The sequence below is a fragment of the Lynx rufus genome, unplaced genomic scaffold (genome assembly GCF_022079265.1).
Source record: "Lynx rufus isolate CCGP_SWC_20201006 ecotype Redwood Valley unplaced genomic scaffold, mLynRuf1.p SCAF_10, whole genome shotgun sequence".
Classification (NCBI taxonomy): domain Eukaryota; kingdom Metazoa; phylum Chordata; class Mammalia; order Carnivora; family Felidae; genus Lynx; species Lynx rufus.
In genome coordinates, this window is record NW_025814824.1 from 58,653,801 (window position 1) to 58,679,501 (window position 25,701).

The 25,701-nt window shown below is 49.9% G+C and overlaps 1 protein-coding gene across 2 annotated transcripts in view; it reads right to left on the bottom strand.

Moving 5' to 3' along the window:
• The window catches only part of PAX5 (paired box 5), a 191,661-nt gene extending 166,284 nt beyond the window's left edge, over positions 1-25,377 (bottom strand). For both annotated transcript variants that reach the window (XM_047066368.1, XM_047066362.1), the window contains exons 1-3: positions 25,211-25,377; positions 11,681-11,846; positions 5,813-6,010 (exon numbers count right to left, since the gene is read on the bottom strand). In XM_047066368.1, coding sequence (XP_046922324.1) covers positions 5,813-6,010; positions 11,681-11,846; positions 25,211-25,256 — 410 coding nt within the window. In that variant the 5' untranslated portion in view covers positions 25,257-25,377. The remainder of the gene's footprint in view (positions 1-5,812; positions 6,011-11,680; positions 11,847-25,210) is intronic.
• Between the last annotated feature and the right edge of the window lie 324 nt (positions 25,378-25,701).

Sequence of the window (25,701 nt, forward strand, 5' to 3'; positions counted from 1 at the left end):
TTTTAAAATATTTATAAGCCATTTGGTACAACATTATTAATTGTTACAAATCATTAAGAGGCCACTGCAGCATACTGATTAAAACCACAAGCTCCAGAATCAGACCACTAGAGTCTGAAACCCAGTTTTCCAATTTGCCAGCTGCATGACCTTGAGTAAATTAACTCCTCTGTGCATCAGTTTCTTCATCTGCAAAATGGGACCAAGAATCATTCCTACATCATAGGGTTATGATGAGAATGAAACTAATCAATTACTTAGAATAGCAGCTGTTGCACAGTAAGTTTGCTATAAATGTTAGCTGTTATCTTCAGTAGTATCTTCAGAAAGATTAAAGACCAGCTTCAACCTTAAAAGGTTCATATTTTCCACAAATGCCTTAAAAACACATGAGATCCCCTTGGGAACTAGGGAGGGAAAAGTAGCCATCCCCACACCCTATTTTAAGGCTATAGAGGAGCTGTCCTTTATAGGCGAGACCAGAATTGTAGGGAACCCTCCAAAGCTGTCCCCAGGGATAGAGATTTTGCCCATCTGCTTGCAGCAGCTGCCAAAAAAAAAAAAAAAAAAAGGAACAAAGAGCATTATCTTCCACTGAGAAGAAATGGTAGTGGGAAGGACAAGACTAATTGAATCATAGCAATTCTAAAAAAAATTTTAAATTAACAAGCAATCGTCAAGACGTGTCACAGTAAGAGTCATACTCCGGACCTCTTCTAAACCAGAGACAGTCTGGCTACCTGGCAGTTAACACTAAAGGGTTTTGCCTTTACTTCGCTGAGCATGAGCATGATCCTGGGTGCCATGTGAGCATCCTAGATGGTCCAGCAGAGAAGGGAATTCAACAATCCACCAATTCCTGCAAATGAGGACACCAAAGCCCAGAGTGCTGAAGTGACTTGCCCAGGGTCACACAGCAGGTCAGCCCAGACTCCCAGCTCCCATGCTCGAGCAATTTCCTTTGCACCACATTCAAAAGAAGTGGCCCCTCTGCTAAATATTTCCTATAGGAGACATAAAGTCTATTTGGATTCCAAATCCATTTAGAAACTGAGGGACTAAACTTCAAGGGCTTCAGGTATTACAGGCATTTGTAAGGATCCTATTTCAACATCACCCTCACTTCTTTGAAAGGCTAGGTCTTCTCACACACCTATTCCTCCATTCCCACCCCCCATTACACAATTACATTGAAGGAGAAAATCATGGTGCCTTTAAAAAGGAAATAGGAAGACAGGGCTGAAGATATGCCCACATCTACTGCACTGGTCAAACTGCCGTTGGTGCAGTAAGAATCTTGGGTCATCAGCTGTGCTAAGAATCCCAAAGCAAGGGTCCAACTGGGCCATGCTGGGAGGGGGCCCACAGGTGACACCCAGGCCAGCAACTGATGTGGAGAAGAAAGAGGGGAATGGGTAAACACTCTCAGAAGTCTTGCTGCCCAAGTTCAGATTAAGAGTAGACTTTACAAACTGTCATCCCCAGGCCACATCAATTCCTGAATGAGTTTTGTTTGGCCTGCACAGTCATTTGTTTTATTTGAATTAGTTGCCAATAATTGTAGGGTGGGAGCTTTTACATAAATGCACGGATTTGTAGCTTCCCTTGAAAAATCCAAACACCTAGCAATCCTGATCCCACGTTCCCACATGACAACAACCAACTGTTGCTAAGTGGAACCGTCCTTCTAACTGGGAGTGCCACTCGCAGTCCCCACCACTTGGCCCCTGATTTAGAGATCTGGGACCGGATCAGAAGGAAGGCTCCATTACCGGCTTCCATCAGCTCTTGGACAGTCACCTCCCACTGACACTTGGGCTGGATTCTAAGAATCCTTGGTGCAGGTCATGCAGCACCCCCAGCCCTTTTTTGTCCTTAGGAAGCCACATAAACATGATGGCTCATGTCCCAGCAAATCTCCCACATGCTGAGCAGAACAGGTTCGGTGTCACTGAATTCCGTGTCAGTCACGGGTTCCCAGGCTGCTCTCCCAGAAGACAGCAGAAAGGCATACACTGGTAGGGGTGGATAGTGGAGACGACACTGCTGCCACCGGAATAGCTACAAATCCAGCCACCATTCCCTCCTTAGCTGTGTGAAGTAGGGGAAGAGTGAGAAGTTGCCCCCGGGGAGGCAAGAGCTGGGAGAGGAATCTGTGGACGCTCTTACATCATGATCGTGACGTTTGCGAGACAGTTACTTGGAAACTGCACCCGTTTGAACGTAGCTTTGGAGAGCAGCTTTGCCTTCATATGGAAAATAAAACTGCACGCAGGGATGGCTCAGGCTTTCTTGGACGGGGCAGGGGGAGGCGGGTGGCGGTGGGAGGGAGGCACCAACAGTGTCCTTGTTCATCTGCATTGCTGGCTTGGTTGGCTAAAGACACAAAGAGCTCTGAGTGAAGTGCCACAGTGTGCCCCCAGAGAAGAGCCCCCAGCAGGGTGCCCAGGAGAGGGCTGTGGGTCACAGAGGGAGCTGCAGACAGGAAGCAAAGCGCAAAGGCTGCGAGGTGCGCGGACATGGTAGGAATGACCGTTTTACTGCTCCTTGCCTCTTTGCTCTCGGATCCTCAGTTCTGTCACGGGTAGAGTCCTACAGGGCAATGGTGGAAAAAGACAGGCCCTCCTCTTACTAACATCAGGGGTCCCGGACTCTACTCCCATCTCTACCTCAAAATCATCATTCCTCTACACCTCTCTTCTGGGCCTCAGTTTCTATACCTGCCAAAGAACAGAGGTAAGCCTCGAGGGCTACAGGAGACGACAGACCTGAAAACACCTCAGAGGCACAGCCACCGCTGTGGACACACAGGAGCCCCTGAGGCTAGCCACGGCCCCAGCAACCAGCAAGCAGCCGCCCAGCGCAACTCCAAGCACAAAGCACCAGCTGGTCCATGGCTTCCCTAGACACTTGTGTAAGTCCCGCCTCACGGCCTCCACCGCTCCATCGGGCCACTGTGCTCTTTTCACTTCGTATCTTCCTGTCAAGTAACTTACGTTTTGACTTAGACTTACTTTATGAGGCAATACGAGTTCTTTACCGTAAATGGGAGGGATAGTTCATAAAGTTCACACTCACTGGCTTGGTGTTCCACTTATATTTTTCTAAAATACATTAAAGCAAATTCATCATAAATAGATGACCATTTTCATCCTTGTATTACAGAAGATATAAGCTGGAGCCCTGCAAATGAGTTATGCTTGTCCTGTAAGGCACTTTTTTTTTTCACTGAAATTCATTGCCACCATTTAATAATATGGAGATTTGGAGGGCACCTGGGTGGCTCAGTCGGTAGAGCGTCCGACTCTTGATTTCAGGTCAGGTCACGATCTCCTGGTTATGAGACTGAGCCCCGTGTCAGGCTCCGAGCTGACAGCGCAGACTCTGCTTGGGATTCTCTCCCTCTCCCTCACTCTCTGCCCCTCCCCTGCTGGTGGGCTCGCATGCTCGCGGGCGCATACACACTCTCCCTCCAAATAAATAAATAAACTTGAAAAAAAATCCTGGAGGCATTCGGCTGGAACTGAGAAGCACCTACCCCTTCAGTAACTCTTGTGCTGTCCAGTTTCCCACAGACCCCACCTTTCCCTATCACCTCATACCTAGCCTTCTTCACTTGTTACATTACTGCCTGCCAACAGCAGGCATTAGGAGCTTGGGACCCCCACGGGCAACCCAGGGTTATCTTTCAAACCACCAATTACACGTACACCCTACATTGGGATATCTGCGGGCCCCCAAAGCCTGACCATGGGTTTGGTGGAGGTTCCTCTGAAGAGAAGGCTTCCGTTCCCCCATCGCTATAGGCGTTGTATGCCTTACTCCACACGAGGGCTCTTGGAGACGTGGGAAAAAGTCATGTTGCTCTGTGTGATGGTAATCCTGCAACGTGCCAGAAGTAGGGGACTCCCAAAGCACACTGGAGCCCCCATAACCCAGAAGAACAGAAGTTATCCCCCCCACCCCAAACCCACCACAACCGTTGCTATCTCCTCAGCTAATTCAGGTTGACCAGAATTCTCATGCATGCCTGAATGCCATCCTATGCAAGGAGGCCCTCTAGAACGGAGACTACGAGACAGTGTACCTGGTGCCCCTCTCTGTGCTCTGTACCTCACATGATGTCAGGACCAAGATAAAGACTTGCTGAGAGAAAGGAAACAGGCTCATGGCTTATGAAATAGCAGGTCTCAAAACATCAAGAGATGCACTCACACAGTGATTCTGTGCATTCGAGTCATCACAGAAGGAACAACCATCAAGCCCAGAAGGGATCTCAGGGACATTCTAGTCTGACCACCTCTTTCTGCTGGGGGGTGAGGGGTCTGCTATGCCTGGACAGGCTCTGCACAGACAAGGGTAGTGTGTGACCTTAGAGAAATGGGAACCATTCAAGTTTTCAGTCAGCTGGTTCTCTTTTCTTTGTGGAGTTTAGAGAACAATCATTTCTGTTCACCTCACAACTTCATCCTTGACTTCTATAGGTTTAACAGATTTAAGACTTTGCCGTTTACAATTGAAAACTCTCTTTTAAAAAAATTTTTTTTAGGGGCGCCTGGGTGGCGCAGTCGGTTAAGCGTCCGACTTCAGCCGGGTCACGATCTCGCGGTCCGTGAGTTCGAGCCCCGCGTCGGGCTCTGGGCTGATGGCTCAGAGCCTGGAGCCTGTTTCCGATTCTGTGTCTCCCTCTCTCTCTGCCCCTCCCCCGTTCATGCTCTGTCTCTCTCTGTCCCAAAAATAAATAAACATTCAAAAAAAAAAATTTAAAAAAATTTTTTTTAATGTTTATTTATTTTTGAGAGAGAGAGACAGACAGAGCATGAGCCAGGGAAGGGCAGAGAGAGGGAGACACAGAATCCAAAGCGGGCTCCAGGCTCCAAGCTGTCAGCACAGAGCCCGACACGGGGCTCCAACTCACAGAACATGAGATCATGACCTGAGCCAAAGTCGGGGGCCTGCCCAGCTGAGCCACCCAGGTGCCCCTATAATAGAATACTTTCTTTCAGAAATTTTTTGAAGCTCTGAAAGCTCCATTAGATATATCCTGAATCACACTTCAGAGAAGGTGCCGCTGTGGCTCGCAGGAAGATCCCATGCCTGGTACTCATGGTATTTCTCTGGTTCTTTCTCTCCATGGGTGACATTGAGGGAAACTGGGGAGAGGGCAGCTCCCTAACTCCACAGCATCTTGGTGTCCTGGACGTCACTCTTGGAGATCACTGACCTACATCAGGACCACCAAGGTTCTGAGCTCTTAAAGAGAGGAAGAGCTTTGTCAGGGTGACACTTGGAGTTTGTGGCAGAACTGGGACAAGGAACCAAATCTCTCAACTTCAAGTCCAGGCTCTGTTTTCCACATTCAACGGCTCAACCTCTCCCCAAACTGGAGGCAGGGATTTTCTTCCTTGGAAGCTCTGATTTATATCAGCCAGTGCGGAGACCCTGAGCACGGGCTTACAAAGAAGTGACATTTGTCAAGGCCTGATCAGAACAGTTTGCTGCTAAGTGTCCCACACACAGAGGCGGCGGTAAAGGGAGAGTGACAGAAATCACTCTGGGCTCAGAAGACTCTCAAGCAGCCTGGGTACTGACATGGCCTTCCCTCCCTGAGCCTAGGACCCCTGCCTACTTTGGAAAGATAAGAAGGGCAACAGAGAGATCAATCTAGCCCCATTAGCACCCCTCCTGTCCAATAACCCCTAAGGGGCCTGGATGAATGGAGAGACCAGACTTTTAGGAAAGGCACTCACAGAGCCTCCAGGATGTCCCACTCCCCCCGATCCCTGGCCCCCCACAGGCACCAGCCCCTCACCTGTTGATGGAACTGACGCTGGGCACCGTGTCATTGTCACACACCCGTTCCGCCAGCAGCCGGTCCCTGATCTCCCAGGCAAACATGGTGGGATTTTGGCGTTTATACTCAGCAATTTTTTCCACCACTTTGGGCGTGGCGACCTTTGGTTTGGATCCTCCAATTACACCAGGCTTGATGCTCCCCGTCTCATAATACCTAGGACCCAAGCAGAAAGGAGCTTAGCCATGAGGAACCGGCAAAATGGATGTTTGCAACAAAATAGCTACTCTGTCCAGAAAACATCCAAATCTGTGCTGTCCAATTCAGCAGCCCTAGCCTAGCCATATGGGGCTTTGGAACATCTGAAACATGGCTCATTTGAATTGAGGTGTACCGTAAGCATAAAACACACACAAGATTGTCAAAATTTAGTATAGAAACAAGAAGGTAAAATATCTCATTAATAATTTTTATACTGGTTATATGCTAACGTGATCACATTTTTCATATACTGGGTTAAATAAAATATATAAAATCAATTATACCTATTTATTTTTCCCTCTTTAATATGCTACCAGAAAATTTTAAATTTCAAACGTGGCTCGTGTTATATTTCTATTGGACGGTGCTGGTCCAGACGCTATGCATTAATTAGTTAATTAACTATCACATTTATCTATCATTTTACAGTTTACAGAAAACTTTGAAGTCAGCTTTCCCATTTGATCCCCACCACAGTTCGAAAGCACATACATATTTTGAATGAATAAATGAATGAATAAGTGAATGAACAGGTCCCCATCTACAGGTATAAAACAGAGATCCATGAAGGTTAAAAGGCTTGCCCAGGGTTACACAAGGCCCATTGGCCAAATCAGGACAGTGGCCTGGCCCCCGAGCTAAAATTTCCCCCAGAAAGTTGGCTTGTACCTTTAATTTACCAGTACTCACATCCCCTAGCAGATTCCATCTGCATTCTGTGACACTATCCCTTAAGTGCAACTTTTTTTTGCCATAAGATTACAACGATAGCCCTAGCCTAAAATGAAAGGAAATGTTGGATTCCAGAGTTAACTGGAAATATGTGTTATATACAAGTCAAAACCCAAGCAATCAAAAAAATAAATAAATAAAAACCAACCACAAGTCACCGCAGCTCTTCCAGAGACCTCCCCTGAGGTAAATCGCTGTTTCTAAGGACATTTCCATGCTATCAGCTCTTCCTCGTTAACACAAATAGGATGTCAGGGTTTTACAGTAAAACCGAGACCGGGGAGAAGAGTGCCGTGAAAGATCATTTCAAGGGAAAAAAATTACTTGATTCCTTTTCTGAATCTGAGCCTTCACTAGACGTCTCTCAATATTTACAGAGGAATTCTTGACTTCCGCTTGCAAAAGAGATTATCTTGTAGTTGAGATTTTTTTTTTAGCTAAGGAGACATTTTAGAACTGACTGGTAATTTTTTTTTTTTTAGGTAAACTCTATGCCCAATGTGGGCTGGAACTCACGACCCCAAGATCTAGAGTCACGTGCTCTGCCAACTGAGCCAGCCATGCACCCCAATGACTGGTAAATTTTCAACCTAAATTGTTTATAATAGGTAAGGCAAAGAGATGATTCTCCCATGGGATGGGTGGGAAGTGTTACCCAAGACCCAATGACTAGTCACATTTAAAGAGATGCTGAGGGGTGCCTGGGTGGCTTAGTCAGTTAAGCATTTGACTTCAACTTGGGTCTTGATCTCTTGGTTCAAGAGTTCAAGCCCCATGTCTGGCTCTGTCCTGACAGTTCAGAGCCTGGAGCCTGCTTCAGATTCTGTGTCTTCCTCTCTCTCTCTCTGCCCCTCCCCTACTCATGCGCTCTCTCTCTCTCTCTCTGTCTCTCAAAAATAAATAAACACTAGGGGCGCCTGGGTGGCGCAGTCAGTTAAGCGTCCGACTTCAGCCAGGTCACGATCTCGCGGTCCATGGGTTCGAGCCCCGCGTCGGGCTCTGGGCTGATGGCTCAGAGCCTGGAGTCTGTTTCCGATTCTGTGTCTCCCTCTCTCTCTGCCCCTCCCCCGTTCATGCTCTGTCTCTCTCTGTCCCAAAAATAAATAAACGTTGAAAAGAAAAAAAAAAAAATTTAAAAAAAAAAAATAAATAAATAAATAAATAAACACTTAAAATAAATAAATAAAGAGATGCTGAAAGTCTCAGCCTGGGGAAATCTAGTTAGGGCCAACCTAATGGACATTCTAGAAACAGATGAAATAATTTGAGAGCAGTGATATGGACATGGAAATTCTGTTTTTCATTGAGAAAAGTGAGTCATGTTTAAATTTGGACAATAAGGCAAAATTCAACCTATTCCCCCTTCTGTAATTACTGAAAAATTATTAGTCACAGTCTTTAAGAAACATCCAAGAAAACACTATTTTGTCAGAAGTTTAGAAAGGGAGCTAAATCAAGGCGCACAGCAATCTCTGCAGCTTCCAATTATCCTTCCAATTTTACAATAAAAAGTCATTTGTTACTATCAACACAATAACTCATTATTCAGCACAGGGCTCTAAAATTTACAGAGTTCTGCCTCAAATTATCTGGATCTCCACGTCAATCCTAAGGGGCCAGCGGGGTTTTACGGAGGGGAAACTGATGATTAGAGCAGGTGCCTTGCCCAACTCCCTTTTGGAAGCCAGAGGCGGTCCCAGCTTTCAAGTCTGACTCTGGCCTCTTCCCACTAGAGCAAACTTCTGCTTTGATTGTGAAAATTAAAATGATAATGGGGATGATGACAATTGTAGGAAGCTCTACTGTTTACCAGGCATTTCACAGACCTCTTTTCACTCACTCACTCACTCCTCTCTGGGCACCTGTTAGGACAGGCACTGGCTTGGGGTAGCAGTTACAGACGCAAGGACAACCCTGGGCTAAGTACTCCAATTGTAATCACTCGAATGGGACTGCACTGTTCCTGCCGCAGCTGAGAGAGCAGCGGGGGTGGCAGGATCTGGGGCCCTCCACCCAGCCCACCTGAGCAGTGCCAACCATAGCAGGCTGTGGTGTTCACACGAAGAGGTCTCTGTCTGCCTTTTGACTGACACATCAGCCTGGCCCTTAGAAGGCAGTCCTGGCACCCCAGGGGAAACCCCAATTGGCAACTGTATAAAGTGAGGAATCAGACAGAAAAACTGCTCTTTCATCTCAGCAAAACAGCCATGCCGCCTTTTGGCTTACACACGACAGACAAACGGCAGCCACCAACACAGTGTAGTTCCATGCAAAGAACATTCGTTTGGGAGTGAGGAGGTGGGCGTGTTAGTCAGTGGCTCTGTGTGACCTTGGCCAAATCACTTAGCGTCTCTGGGCCTCCAAGTGACCCCATTTGTATAATAAGGGGAGGATGTTTACCCTGCCTGCCTCCCAGGACACGGGCAGAAATGCAGAATGGTTAAGAAAAAGCTTTGCAAAACATAAAAAGCACGTGTTGCGGATTAAAATCCTCTGACTGTTTCTTACTGTGTAACATACCACCCAATTCCAAACGGGCTGAACCTCCCAGCCAGGCTCCAGTGAAAGAAGACAAGAGCCAGGCTTTCTGGGTGGATTTAAATGGGCCTCACATGCCACTAGGCTGTGCCTCTCCAGCCCCTCCTGAGCCTCGAGCTCTGTGGACTGAATGCCCACACTCCTGGCAAATCGCCACCTTCCCAAGATGATGAGGGTCTCTGCCTGCCTTGTCATGCACCCTCTGAAAACCACGGCCACCACACACAACACACTCTCTATAATCTGTCGCTCCGAGCGCACCCACCAAATTCTTCGGTAACCGAAAAAATAAAATAAAATAAGTGGATGGAACAGCCCAGTTCAGAAATTCCCAGTCACACTGTTTTAGGGCTGAACTTGTTTCTTAAGAGGCAGTTCTAATTAGAGTGACATTTTGTCCACTGTGGTTCTTAGTTATGAAAATAATGAGCTATGAAATTCCAATTTATTGTTGACAACTTAAACGGCCAGGCACCAGAGCGGCGCATAACTTCCGAGTGCCACTCTACCTAGTGACAAATCTATTCTGGGCCTCCGGAGGCTGCCGGCTGTGCCTGGGAAGGTCCTTGTCCCCTTTGGTCTCCAGGGGAGATTTGGAGGGCTTCAGGGCACCAGAACATGAGGACCTGGCATCTGGACGTCCCCTCTAAGAAGGGCTCGGCATCTCGTCCTAAGAAGATTTCAGATAGCTAGCAAAATGTCGGCTCAGCAAAGATGTCTCAGCAAACACAAAGGAAGGGCCTTCTTTTTTCTCTCCCTCAATGCAATGAAGAGGCTTCCCAAGAAGATAGCGAAGATCCGCTTGGCTCTTGAAGCCTGACACTGGGATAATCTCAAATATTTCCTTCCTCTCTCTTTTTCTCTTTCCTTCTTTCTTGTCTTCATTTCTCTATTTCTCTCTCTCTCTTTTAAATGAACGATTCTCTTTTCTCTTCATCTCCCTCTCCTGTATTTTTCTTCTTTTATCCTCACTTTCGTCCTCCTGCCTCAAACCACCGTCTAACAAGAGCACCGTGCTAATGTCCAGCCTTCCTCCTTGAACTCTGGCTGGGGCTCATTCGCTGCTGAGCGTTAAACAGGAGTGGAGCCCAGAGCCTCCCTGGCTGAGGCAACCCGAGGTAGGTAAGGGATAAGGAATTAACACAAGGATCAAGGTCCCCAAAGGGGACGCCAGACCCCTGGCCTTGAAACCTCTTCCTTTGGCCTCCAGCAAGGCTCCCCAAGGTTAGAAACTGTTATTCCTTCCATCTAAAAGAATTTCTTAAATTCCAGCAGATGAAAGGGAGAGAGCAAGCAAAAAGTCACAATATCACTGACATACTGCAAAATATTTATTTTCTCTTCAGGCATCTGTTCTCAAATCATAATGCAAGCTACAGGACCAAGGTTATTTCCCGACCCAGGGAGAAAAATCCTGAGAGAGCTCTAAACAACTAAACCTGAGAACACCCGTGGCTGCCAGAGCACACTTCGAACAACTTCACGTGCCCCGAAACAAGCCTGTGGCTTTGGCTTTGCAGTATGGTAAGGTGCCAGTGGTCTAAGAATCCTTGAGGCCTTTTCCCAGTCCGAGCACTGACTAGCTGGATAGACCTGGCTCAGGCACTTGGCCTCTGTAGATTTGTTTCCTTCTCAAAACAAGCTTCCCTGGACCATACTGAAGCTCTCCTGAGAAAACACACAGGAGTGCTCGAAGGCTGGGCTCTACAGCCCTCTGGGAGAATTGGCATTATTCGTATTTTGCTTGCTGCAAATCGACGGGTCAAGTGGCAACTTTCAAATGTCAGATTTGAGAGTTAGCGTTTGAGTTTTTTTCCCTCTCTAATATACGCTTAGGATGCCTGTCACTACAAAGGAAACAAAATGTGTAGAAGGAAAATACTACAGCCCAACATAATAAGGCTGGTGATAACCAAAAACTGAAAATGACAGCTGACTTTTAAAAATGGAATGTGCTTTTTGAAGACATTAAAATGAAACACTGAACTCTAATAACGTGATTTTATAACTTGTGGGTTTTCCACCCAGCCCTGCTCAGGCCCCAGACTCACCTAACATGAGTAGGGGAAATTCCCAAGAACCTCTTATTCTTGGGTTCTTTGGAATAATTCACCAGGCTTTCAAAAAACATGTCATTCCTGATTGAGTCACCTCATTCCACATGTCACTTGAAACAGGGGTTTCCCAGGACTACTTTGAATTGAATGGCTTGAGCTTTGCAAACTCTTAAGTATTATGCATGTGGGTGAAGTGCCACCATGATTTTCAATGACACCCGCACGTTGGACAGCTACTGGGTCATGTTTTAGGTCGTTATTTGAAAAATCAAGGGAAGCCTGCAGCTTCTGCCTTTACCTGCCAAGAATTTTGCTGACACAACCATGGCTGACTCGAAGCTGCCTTGAGATGTCGCAGGGCCTGACACCTTGATGAGCAAGTTCCACTATCCTTTGGCGGACTACATCCGGGAGTGGCCGTCCATTCACAAAAACCCCCCCAAGCTGATTCACTCCTCCATGTCCTGAAACAGATCAAAAACAAAAGCAGAGAGAAAGGGTGGTTAGAACCAGTCACATAAAAGAAGAAGTGTGTTGTAAGCACCCACAGCCCCTCTGATCAGAAATGGCCGCAGGCTGGAGATTTTGAGCCGGGAGTCTGATCGTGCAGGCTTCATGAGCCCCTCAGATTGCTTTTTAAAATTAACCTTTGCCTTTGTCCATCTTCAGCCAGTCGGGCTATTGATAACAAGCATCCCCATCCTTCAATTTTTGTTGTAATTTGCCTTGTAATTTTTTGTTAACAATGGACTATGTGAAAGACCCCAATCTATACTAGAGACCTAACTTATTACATGCATGATGCTGAGGTCTAAGAAAGATCCTGGGGAGAAAATGTTTTAGAATACATCAAATTTAAAGAGATTTTTAAAAATATAACTATTTTCCTTTTAGCAAATATTTGTAAAAGTGAAAAGGACTACTCCAATAAACCTAGATCTCAGGGGGAAAAATGGGTTTTGGGTTTTTTTAATCAGCAATCTGATTCAAAGGCTAAAGATTTTTTTTTTTAATTTAAATAGTGTCTGCAGAGTACTGAAACAAAACCCAACCACTGCCTTGATAAAAATCTTTTCTTTAACAAGATGGGGTGCATCCCTCAGTAAAGGCAAAAAATAAACAAAAAAAGGTGAGGTTGACATGCAGACTGTACCCTCTCGGAGCACACAAAAGAAATGGGTCAGAGGATCACATTCCACTCTACCACATCAGGATTTGTTATAAAAGAGTTTCCTTGGAATTGCTGAAGTGTTTTGCAAATGACAAGCAGCTTTAAGTTGGTTTAGGGGAAATAAAGAAGCTGGAGAAGGCTTCCGAGTCCCAGGTTTTACAAGGGCTCTGAGATGGATTTTAAGTAAAAGGAGTCCAGGAAAGTGTCTCCTCCACCCAATAAGCTCCCTTCTCTTACACCAAAGTCCATCTGGAGGGAAACAGGAATCCAAGTAAATGAATAGCAAAACCAGTAAACACAGAGTGATCCAGTATAGCACCACTGTATATAACATCCAGTATGTAACATCACTGACCTTGTGGCTGTTAATCAGCCACTAACTGACATCACTAAGGACAGCCAAAAGCCAAAAGCCAAGTCCAAGCATTTATCAATGCTGCTGGCAGCTCAGAGGCCAATGATGGGGAAATCTCTATCTAAACTGGGACTTGCCTGAGACTAGACTGTACCAGGGAAGCTAGGGCATCTCAGATGTCACACATGCACACACACACACTCTCTCTCTCTCTCTCTCTCTCTCTCTCTCTCTCTGTCTCTGTCTCTCTGTCTCCAGCTCTAAAACATAAAATAGCCACCTCATTTCAGCAATCCCCCACCAAGCACTCAATTACTATCTAAGTTCATGAACAACATCTGAAATAAAAGGGGGGGGGACACTCATAACATAACCTATTTCCTAAAAACTGCCAAAGCTATTCACTGAAGTTTCCCATGAGGGTCCTAATTGAATATTTCCCAAATTTCCAAGCTCAGACTGATTTCAAGGAAAAACATAATTTTATAGGTAATGACAGTACCTAATTCTAATTCTTAGCTGAATTTCTCTCTCATTTTTGAAACGAGCTTTCATTGGTTTTGATTGTTCTAAAACACCCCAAACATCAGAAAAAGGAAAACCATCCCCAACAGGATTTTGCAGTTAGAAAGAAAACTGCGTAGTTCACCCAAAACAGAAAGACTGCAGCCACCCCTGGTTGAGGGCCTTAAGAAGGCTTTGTTCTGGGGTTGGGAGCATCTAATAAAAAAGGATTGTACAGATCTTTAAAGAACAGGCTGGCCTGAAGAAGAAAGTAAATTCAAAATTGGTACAAGCCCATCTAAGAGGACAAGAAGGAAGCCAAAAGCATCCAGCACTTTTGAGATAACCTATAGCCCAGGCATTGTGACCCATTTGCAATCGCTTGTTCCCTATACCACTGGCAATGTAAAATTTCTGCCAAAAACAGAGTGGCAACCTTCAAGAGGACTTAACTTCCAAGAGCAGTCCTGCAGGACATTTGTGAGCTTCGGGGGCCGTTTGCATCAGGGAAAAACCCCCAGGGTCAGGCACTCTAGGTGGCAGCAAGGCCCCAAACTCTCTACTTTTGACCACAAAGACAAGGCTACCAATGTTCTTCCAGAGTCCGATCCAATAACCACAGCTGACCTCAGACTCAGGATGACCTTGGAGCCCCCAATCTCCCTCAACTTTCTGGGAAGACTCCCAAACTCACTTAGGTGAGCCCTTTCTGCCTAAGTCACAGTCCTATCCAACAGAGAACATTTCAAGGGTGGTGGGGAAGTAATTTACCTGCTCAGAGAAGACAGTGTCTCCCATTCACCCTGAGATTAGAAAGAAGTAAAACCAGAGGCCTGAAAGAGGGAGGCAGGATGGGGAAAGAAGAGAGGAAAAGGGAGGGGAAGGTTGCAATGCATAGGAACTAAATGACACAGACAGCAAGGACAGAGAGCCCAGAAGGGAAGCCTCAGGTCAGAAAGGCAGAGGAAGAGAAAAAGGAATGGATCAGCTAGTACAGGCAAGGAAAAGAAAGGTGAGTGTGGTGTACATGGGAGGCAAGAAGACCAGAAGAGAAAATGGAGGAAGCCCAGTAAAGGGGTATCTGGAAGACAGGGGACTTCTTTGGAGAAGAATCTTTGTTTTCTGGGACCCCGGCTCCGGCCCTGCATCTCCTCAGAGGACCCAAGTCCCAGCCTCTACTTCCTATGGACCTCAGCTGGCTGAGGGTTCACTTCCTGAGCGGTGCATGTTCTCAGCTACACTTCTCAAGGCCAAGTAGAATTTTCAGAGAGCCTGGCACAGAGACAGATGCAAACAAATCAAGGCAAAGACCAGGAAACAGACACACAGATACTGACCCCACAGGGAAGACTATTCAGGGTTTGGAAGAAGGTGAGGGGAGAAGGGTTGAAGATACCCCGAGGCCTCTGTGGCTCTGGTCTGGAAGGGCTGGCCTCCACAGATGCTCCTTAGGCCCTGATAAGGACATACTACCCACCAGGGACCCTATCCAAATCGTGAAGACCACGACTGGGTAAAGAGTCCTGGGGAGAGGGTCTCTGCTGACTCAGAGGGAAGACTGAACTCCAGAACCCCACAGGGTTATTGAAATTCCTCCTAGTGGCACCAGAGAGGATAAATGAAGGGGCACACAGACATGCAAACAGGGACACAGGGAAAGACGAGGGATGAAATTTCCTTAATGGGTTCTAACTGACAGACAGGCGCTGACACAGATGGACAGTCCGATCATGAGTACAGGTATAGTGAAACCAGACAGAGAGAGTGTCTTGCACACGTGTGTACTCACTCAGGCCACTGCCCTCTCTCTGGAATCTTGAGTCCCTCCCTCTCCCCTTCCATGAATCCAGGATACCCAAGAACCAGCTCCACCTCTGCCCATGTAAACTTCCTGTCAGTCCTTTTGTCTATCTGGCTTCAATTATCATACTCTGTAAAATGGGTGTAGCAGAGGGTTTAGATGACACTTAGGTAGGAGATTGCCCATGAAAGTGCTTTATAACTGGAAACCCTACCTGGGGGAAGGAGACATCTATGCGGGGATGGTGGGAGGCCATTGTGCTGATGAAAAGGATGAGTCTAGAATAGGGAGTAGGGGCAAGAGAACACAGAAGCCAATTTCCCAGCAGTGCCTTGCCCTCCCCCAATACCACCTCCCCACAGATGATGTCCTGCTCCACTGGGAATGGGGGAGATGGGGGAAGCAGGGGGAGAAGCTGACCCCCCTCAATAGCCAACAAATTGGGGGCCAGGGTGGGCCTACAGTGTACAAGCAAATAGCTTTAGGCGTCAGAACCAAGGCACTTCCAGAGAAGCCAGCTCTGAAAGCTAGGCTGGCTGGGGCCCAGCCCCCCACCATGCTGCCGGGATGATTGAAAATGGGAGGAGGGAGCACTTCTCGAGGAGGGGGCAGATGAAGGCAGGGACAAGGAGGGACAGAGACACTGGCATTTTCGGTTGGCTAACTAGCACCTGGAAGGAGCTGCCTTCTCCACCCTCATGCATAAACCAGGAGACCACTGGTTCTGATGCTATCTCCCCAAGGGCCGGCACGACTTCTGGGGCTCCCGGCTCTCCGCAGGAGGCAGCGAGACTCTGTGAATTGTGGCTGGCGAGGAGAGAAGTGCAGGGGTCAACCCTCTCCATTTTGTCCCCCAATCGCCCCTTAGCTGAGCTAAAGGCTTGTCCACCTCTCAGAGTATTGACCCCAACTCATTTGTTCTCTCGCTCGCTCTGCGAGAACAGATCCTCCCCAGAGCATGGCTCAAGTCTGCCCCAGAGAGGGCTGCCAGGGACGCTGGGGTCACCATGGACTGGAAACCGTTTTGGCACAGGCCCCAAATGGTGAAGAATCGTTTGGGGTAGGACCAGCGCAAGCCGCTTCTGTACGCAAATCTCCTCGCTGCTTTGGTGGATTACCTTGCACTCGGGAAATTGACACAAAGAGAAACTGACCTGCCCGCAACCAGCCCCTGCCGCTTATATCAGCATTTCCCTGCTTACCAGGCCACTCGGCCCTCCAGGGCAGAAACCAACAAATCCGCCTCCGAAGCTTGCCTTCTCTCCAGCCGGGTCTGTGCTGCCTTTGTTAAATAGGGGACTCACGGCTGAGTAAGCAGGATCCTGGGCTGTCTGAAGGAAACCTGGCTTGGGTAAGCTCCCAGTCCGGGAGCAACTCCCTGACCTGCTGCCCGTGGGGACTCAAGCAGGCTACCCTGCTAGATGCCGCCAAAGCCTGGCGCCTTGCTCCGGCCCAGCTCTGCAGTGAGCAGAAGGGAAACGCGATTCGTTCCACTTGGAATTTCCTTGAAATCTCCGAATCTAATCCGGCGTTAACTCAACCTGAGAGAAGCGCTCATCTCACAGGAAGCTGTGCTAAAGGGTGAACTGGCAGATCCCGAAGGGTCAGGCAGCTGGGTCGGCCTCGCCTGTGCCCAGAATGACCCTTCCCGTCTCCTACAGAAGCCACGGTTGGGGGGGGGGTGCCTGTTATGACTAACTGACCTCTGGTTTTTGTTTTTTTTTAAGGGGTGAAGCCATCATGAGGCAAGTGTCCTGAAGAGAAGGACTTGATAGTGTCTTTAAGGGTCTCTGTATGAATCGGCAGCTTCTAAGCTCGGCTGAGGGAACGCCACTTTGTTGATTTTTCAGATCCCACTCCTCAACTCCAGGGCGCCTTTAGAGCTCTGGACTTGGTGTCCTTGCTTACTTCTCAGCCTTTTCTTCCACACATACAAGTACACAGGTGCTGGTCAGGGCCCCAATTTCCCTCCAAGCCTCAGTCCCTTTCGATGCCCCACGGCTGTAAAAGGCACCACCCCAGGTTGGGGTGTGGGGCACTGTCTGAGACTTAGACTGACCTCTCCTACAACTTCGTGCCCTCCAACTAGCCAGGCCTGGAGCCCTCTTCAGGTCCGAGCCAGGATTCTCCCAACACGCTGGGATGTTGCTGCCCGGGAACCCCTGGAGAGGCTGCAACTCGCTGCCTACACTACGCGTTGCTGGAGGCGGGATTCCCGGTACCAGGTGCTCTGGCCGAGCTCTGGGTCGGACAACCAGGCGCGTCGTTCCACATGCCCTGCCTGGGAGCACTGCACTTTGCCAACTTGACTGCGCTGCTACGGAAGTCCTGAGTCCTCCTGGCCCTGGTACCTGCCCCGCGGTCCGGCACACCCAACCCCGTCCCGGCCGGAGAGTGAGAGAAGCGAGCTCGCCGCCTACTTACTATGCATGGATGCAAACGGGTCGTGCTTACAGTGTATTTCCATCGGGGCGCTCCAGACTGCAGGCCGGCCCACGCCGCCGCCTCCCGGCGCCAAGGGGCTGCCCAGCGCGGCTAGGGAGCCGAGCCGCCAGGCCGGGTTCTGTGCGATCTGGGTTCGGAAAACGCTGCTGGAGCTGCCGGGCCTCTCTCAGAGCCTCTCCGCTGGAGATCGCCGAGAGCTGCGCCTAGAGGCGGGAAACGGTGCTAGTGCCGTCCGGCTGGGAGCGGGGCGCCCAAGTCCTGGTGGCTTCCCTGTCGGGCTGGCTCAGGCAGTGGCTGCGGACCCGGGCCGAAGTAGCTGCGGCCAAGCAGCCGGCAGCTTCGGGGGCATAGCGTAGGGGCCCGTCTCCGGGACGGCAAAGAGCCCCCGGCCTCCGGTAGGAGCGGCTTTTGAGGAGGCCTTCGGGACACACGGCCCTTGGCTTCACTCAGGGGGCAGCGAGGCCCGCGGACTGACAGACAGGCTGGTTCCGCGGCCTCGCCGCCTCTGGAGTCTCTCCTCGACCCTTCGGTCTCCACCGGATCCTTTCTCTGCTTCTCTGAATCTCTGGGGCTTGGAGTTGCAGCCCCAGCTTCTCTCTACTCGGCTCTCCGACGTCTCGGACGAAGTTGCAAAGAACTTCCTCTCTGGCGGCGCTGGGGCCCCGGCGGGTTCGGAGACGCTTCCGTCACTGACGTTGGGGCCGTGACTCCTCAGTCCCCAGGAGCTTGCAGCTCTCACACCCCCGGAGCTTCTGGCTTCAAAGTTCCCCCGGCCCCCGATGCTCCCCCATCGCTGGGACCAGGAATGGGGACAACAGCGACAGTCGCCTCCTCGCCTGAGTATCTGCCTCACGCCCACCAACTCTTCGAGCCCCGCTGCCCTCTCTCAGGGGTCTGGTTCCACTGTTTTCCAGTTGCCTCTTCCGGGACGGCCGCCGCGCCTGCCCCTGGCGTGAAGCGAGGGACCGAGAGAGCGGAAGGTCCTCTCCACCAAGGCCGCTGGGACTGCCGGTGCTGAGATGGAGCCGCTGTCGGCTTTGACTCCCCGCGCTGTCGCCGCCGCCGCCGCCGCCGCCGGCGCTAGCCCTCCGCCTGCTCGGCGCGCACAGTGCGCCACCGCGCCGCCCCGGAGCCGCTTTCAGGACCCGCTGCGTGTGGACAGCGCCGCCCGGGGCTCAGCCTCCCTCCGGGCGGGGGCGAGGCGGGGGCTGACCTGCCAATCACGCTTCATCAAGCCAATCAGAGCTGTGGCAGCCGGCCCTGGCCCGAGACAGCGTCCCATTGGCTAAGCAACCGGCGGGCTCCGCCTGATTAGCGGACACCTGGGCAATAGGAGAGAATGGGGGGCGGGGCCCAGGCGGCGGCGCCACGTTCATTGACAAACGCGCGGGGCGAAGGCCTAGCGGAGCGCGGATGGGGGGAGGGGTAAGGGGATCTACACAGGGCCTGGAGAGTCCCGCCGAAGATCCCGCGGGAGCCTGACCTCCCCGCCGCAGTGCTGGGAACTTGGAATGCCCTAAGAGATTGGGGCGGCCAAAGTGGGGATGGGGAGGTGAACGGTGAGGGTGGAGGAATAGTCTCCTGAAAATCTACACACGGATATTAGAGGAAAAATCGGAACGCAGTAAGAGATCCGGTTTTCAATCTAAGCACCACCAGATTCGCAATAGACTCGTAGTGTGAGCACATCTACCCGGTTCTGAGCTCAGTTTCATCTGTAAAATGGGTAGAGTTGGCTTACCTAGTTTTTAATGGAACTCCTTCCAGAGGAAACATTTCACAATTTTAAACATTTCAAGAGCCTACTAAGCCGCTGCCGCCGCCGCCTCGTCCACCTCCCTCCCTCATTTTACCCCCAGGACACCCCAATTCTGAGCTAACAGAAATGCAGAGACGTTGAGAGGAAAGAAATCTCACACCCCTTTAAAGTTAGTAATCAGGGTGCTCCTGGGAGAGGAGACTAATTGAGGCTTTGGACCAGGTTGTCCAAGCACTGAGCCCTGAGCCTCTGTTTCCAGCTTCAGACCAGGAACTGCCAGACGCTTTGGGGGCTAGTGATGCGCAGCTGAAGGATTCTGTTTCCAGGAGTAATACTGCATCTGACGCAAGACTTCTTGGGAACTGAATGAAGCCAGTCGTGTTAGTCCAGTGCTAATGAGGGTCCCTGAAGCAGGCAGGTGGGCAGGCGAGTTCTATCTGCAAGGGCTGCGCCAAGACAGGCGTGCTACACCAGGCTGCTGTAGAGAAAACTCCTCCTTCCCTTTTCCGGGGAATTTCTTGTTGCTTTTAAGACAAAATGCGTGCATTTCTAGCAGACTCTCCTGGTCCAGAAGACAACAAGCAAAAGAATGGACTTTGAAAAGGAAGCATGTGACAGCCATTCTACACCCAGGAGGCACTGGCAAATACACTGAAGATTCTAGCCCCAGCAGCTCATGGAAGTGGTCCCCAAACCCACCATTTGTAATTCACAAGTAATGATCCTCTGATATTAAACGTAAAAAGGGGCTCTGAGATAACTTCTCCAGACCTAGGCTTGTAAGGAAGACAGAGCACAGACTGATTGCCCCTGAGAGGAATCCTGGTTCATTCTCTGCCTCAGTCTCCCTTCTCTCTACCTCTGCACCACTTCCCTACACTGAGTTAGCCTTCGGTCTCACCTTCTGTTACTGTCCCAGACACAGCTGCCCCTAACCGGTAGATAAGTTTCCGGTGCTGACACCATCCCCACCCCCTCCAGGGCACAGCTGCGCAAAACGGCCCCAAGCGGCCTCTTGGGGCCCAGAAGGCTGCGGTGTGCATTGGGGTGGAGTGGCTGCGTTGTCTCTCCTTTGTCTGGGACCGTGCAGGTCCCGATCCTCGCCACCTCCCCACCATCCCTCTCCCACCCGCTCAAACCTGACCCCATCTTGGAGCAGAAACCCCCATCTCTGCAAAAGCAGAGAGGAGCTACTCATCCTGGTTCCCATGTTCTTTCCACCCGGTGGCGCGAGGTGCATAAAAACTGACTAAAATTTGAAGTGGTGGCTCAGCGTTCCCACCGGAGAGTCGGGAGTGTGGGGACACCCTGAGGGACACCTCCAGCCACACTCGTTGAGTCTGGGCCTAGAACCACAACTTCTAAAGTCTTAGAGCCAAAAGGGCCCTGAGGCGTTGCTTTCCCCATTTTTCAGATGCATAACCTGAGGCCGAGGAGGGACTTGTCCAAGGTCACGTAGAAAGTCTAAGATAGAGGAAAGGCTGTGGGCTGGGAACCTCTCTCAGAAGAGAGCCACTCTTGGGATGGCAGGGAGTTTGGGGGAGAGGTGAGGGTGTGGATGCTGCCAAATCAAAGAACCCAGTTAGGATATGCCGGCACAAACCAGTTTTCTTCCCAATACCTGTGCAGCTTGGACAGAATCTTGGAAGTACTGCTGGAGAGGGATGGAACCACAGATATTAACTGAGCAGGAATAGCTTGGACTCCCACTTCACACAGAGGCGTGCTGCTTCAGGACAGGCTTTAGCTGGGCTGCCTAATTTGTTGGGCGACAGGTGCCCATGACAGAGGAAGTTTCCCTCTGGGTGGGGGTTATTCACCATCTCCAAGGCAGCCGTCTTCTGGGAACTTCTAACGCCAAGAGGCACCACCACACCTAACATCCTGGCCACCTAGCCCAGACTTACAGGCCACCAAACGATGGCCCCGACAAGTTATAGAACTAGTCCAAGACTACACAGCAATTCCATGAAGGAGCGGGGCTTCGGCGCCACAGTCGTGCCTCCGAGGGCTCATGAGCCCATGAGTCTGAGTGAGGCTAGTAGAGAGACAAGCAATGAGAGATGGAAAGGACTAGCAGGGAGTTGGTCTCAACGATGGCACTGAATGAGGTCGGGACTTGCTGTGTCCAACAGTCACGAGGTTACGATCCCCAACGGTACAACTTTGAGCAGGGCCGGCAGGCCCTGTGCTAAGCACTGGAGGCAGGAAACTGGGAAAGGAAACCATCCGGGAAGAAACTCAATTTATGGAAGTGGAATCGCCTTTGAAAGTTCTGCTGTTGAAAAAAAAAGCCCATTGAGAATGTATGAGAGGCCAAAATACCTCCAGAGGAGCGTCCACCTCGATATTCAGCCAGCAACCTGCCCTCACTCAGAACATACTCTCCCTTCCTCCTCTTTCTCTCTGCCCAGTCAGCCCCACCCACCACGCAGGAGTTGGGACGCAGGAGTCTGGGCTTGGGACTGCTAAAGGGCTCTAGGGGCTTGAAATCTACTCCTCCAGCCCATCTCTCTTCTCTTGTTTGAGATGAAGGGAGGCCTACAGGGCTCAGATTAGTTGCTCAGTTTGAGGGAGTCAAAGATGCCGCTGCTATCGCTGTCTTAACTCAGTAGGTCCTCTCTCTCGAACCCTTATTTTATTTTATTTTATTTTTTATTTTTTAGTAATCTCTATACCCAGCATGGGGCTCCAACTCATTGACCCTGAGATCAAGACTCCAGAGATCAAGAGACACATGCTCTTCCAACAGAGGCAGCCAGCTCCCTCCCACCCCCATCCCCACCCCCACCTACCCTGGGTCTAATCCTCATTTTTAAAGTATCAAAGAGAGAAAGCAACTGACCTGGGTTACACAGCTAGTGGTGGCAGAGTGAATTCCTGTGTGATTCCTGCACCTGGATCAGGGTCTTTCTGTAGGAATCACTTAAGTATGTGAAAAATAGAATTTAACAAAATTTTTCAAGAACCACGTAAACTGCCTTTGTCAGGGTTTGTTATCACTACCAGTGCACCCTGAAGGCCAGGGGTTCTGGAACTACCTTCCTCTCTCCCAAAGTCTTCAGGCTACAGGCCCCTTCTCTTAGGGCTCAGCTTCCCTATGTGTCTAATGGAGAGAAGACCCCTGAGATGAGGCCTCCCAAAGTTGTGAAAGATGAAGATCCATGGCTAGGGAGTATTATTATCATTCCACCACGTTCATCCCAGAGCTAGGGTGCTAGATGCCAATGCCCAGACAGTGCTCAGCCTCTCCTGGCCTTCCTGGCCTTGGACTCCTTAAGCTAGCTTGGCCAAGAATAGCTTTTCTCCAAGGGGGCCTTTGGAGGGTGGGGCTCTATCTCCTCTCCCAGCAAGAATGAGAGGTCTAATGGCAGGGAAGTCACCTGTCAGTCCTACTCCTTGTAGTACTTCTTGTACTACCTACTCCTGTACTTCTTGCTGTATGATGTCAGACAAGTCCCTGCCCCTCTCTGGCTGTCAGTTTTTCCTTTTTGGTACCACAATGATCAGAGGCTAGACAGGAAGGTCCTTAAGTGGCTCCCTGCTCAAGGCTGACCTCACCTGATCTTGGAATTAGAGCAAAAAGGGCATATACTCCTTCCCCATTGTACAGATGGGGAAACTGAAGTCAAGAGAGGGAATGGAATACAGTTGGAAGGAAGGAAAAGGAGGTCAAGTGGCCCATAAAAGGCTTCGAAGTTGAGAAATGGGAGAAGCCCACACAAATCCCTTAGAACCAGACCTAGATGACCCGAGCCTGGCCAGCTTCTCAGCTGTCTCCTCTCCCCCCAGTTGGGGCGCAGGCTGGTGCAGACAGGCGGAAGTGCAGTGTCACCTGAGATGTCCACCCTTGCCAGAGGAGGCGGCCTTTACCCCAGCCCAAAGGAGAAGATGGGGCGTGGCTCTCCAGATTTTAAAACTCGGGCCAGACTAGGGCCCCCCAGCCCCACCCAGGTCCGCCTCACTGAGGAATGAAATGCTTTATTGATTAAACGATTATTCAGGCGATTGAACTAATCAAAGAGCCCATCGACCGCCCTGAATTACATTCTGGGTAGACAGCTCGTGGGGAGAGGCTGCCTTGCCAGCCACCCAGACCCTCCCTCGGAGCCTCACATGCCTCTGACCCGTTCCCGACATACACACAACACCTAGTCCTCATTCCGACGCAGGCGACTCTCTGAGTCCTACCCTCTGAGGGACCCCAGTGGGGAAGGAGGAAGGGGATGGAGCAGAGGGGGTTTCCGATTCCTTTCCCTTCCTGATGCACCTTAACCTTGGGGAGTCCGCTTTAATTCCCCACCTCTTAGATTTCTGTCTTCATTTCTCCTGTTACAATTTTGGAAACCTATGTATGCCCAGGGAGTTGTCTGGGTTTAGAGTTGAAGTCCACCTCTCTCTCTCTCTCTCTCTCTCTCTCTCTGCTTTTTGACCAGTATTTAAGGCTGAGGTGGAGGTACGGCCTCAAAGATCCACGAGGATAATGGAAGTGGAATTCTTGCCCGCAGGGCCAGGAGTGTGTTTGGGTGGGGGGGGTTAGTACACTTAGCCTAATGCGTAAAAGAGGCTCCTATACCCAGATTTAACCTCAGGGCAAACTGAGGCCTCCTGTTGCCTGCCTCTTCCTCTTAGATACAAACACACTCTGCTACCACTGCCTGGGCCTGTGGGTGGCACACCAAGCTCTGTGCCAGGAAGGCCCGTGTTTATACAGGCACCAGAGTTGGATGCCCAGGCGAGGCATACATGTCCACCCACTGTGCTCTCCTCCACTGGAGCAGCACCCACAAGATAAAACCCGTGCACACAGCGTGCGCGCAAGAGCACACACACACACACACACACACACACCATGGTCAAAGGCTTGTCTAGGAAAAAGTGAAGGCAGGCTGGAGGTCCCTAGAAATGTCACAACTAGCCTATAGGTTGCCTGCTGTCGCCCGCCAAGGTTATGCCTGCCACAGGAGACACTTTCATACAAATGGTAGACTCAACAGAGCCCACAGAGTGAAGCAGTGCACCCCACACACCCAGGGACGGCACTCCCTGAAATCACGCCTCCATTCCGGGTTCTCCCAACATTATGTGACCACAGCCTGACCATCCGCAGGCTTAGCACAACAGAACCCCACTGCCCTAGATCCATCTCTGTGCCTCCAGGCAGGCATTCTTGTGTACATTGGCATGTACACGGTGAACAGCTGTTGGCATCCAAAAATGGAGGAGTCAGCGTAACCACCTCATTCTCACTGCCAAAGGCACTTGGGATACGACAGGTAAACACAAGCCCTTAAAGGAGTAGATGAACACTGAGACACTTCTCCAAATTACATACACTCACAGACACACATTTTGGATATGCAGAGTACAGTACCCAGAAATATGAACTCATAAATATGACTAACACCCATTAATATAAGGACACGCATACACACAGGCACATAAATTCTTAGGCACACAGACATTTTGAAAATACACATACAGGGACACACAAACTCACTGTCACTCACGCACACTCTGAGCCCCTATGTAAACACACGGACCCAAACGAACTTTCAGACCCCCAGATAGACATACAGAAACAGAGGAAAACACAAACTCACAGATACTTGGACGGATGCAGAAGTGTGTGAACAAATTGGTGAAAAGACATAAAAAACGCGCCGCAGACAGACACGCAGTCAATCCCTGAGAAAATGCGGCTCACTCCCTCCCCCAGGGCCGACGTGCGTGAGGACCAGAGCCGGCTGGGTCCTGGAGTTAGCATGCCTGAAGCCCGGATCGCAGTCCTACCTGTCCTGCCGGTCCGAGGAGTCGGGTAATTTTTCTCTAAATCCATTTTGATTTTCCAGAACTTGATGAAGTGGACAGGGAGAAAAAGTTTCCACTTTTTGTGTGTGCTTCTTTTTCTTTTTCTTTCTTTTTTCTTTCTTTTCTTTTCCTTTTTTCCCCTTTCTTTTTCTTTTTTCTTTCTCTTTTCTTTTTTTTCTTTTTCTTTTTCTTTCTTTCTTTCTTTTTTTTTTTTTTTTCTGGTGCCAGGGGCCGCTCACAGGTCGGAATAATTCAAGCCTTCCGCTCCCCCGCCGAGCTGGGGTAGCTGATCACTGAGCTGAAACTAAACGTTTTAGGTGGAAAAAAAGCGTCCGAAGGCACCGTGAAATGATTAAGGAACTAAAGAGCTTCTCGCCATGTGAGATCATGTCCTGTTCTCGCCAACATCACAAGATGTCCCCAGACACGCCGCGCCCCCAGCGTGCCGCCCCGCACTGCCGGCCCCGAACAGG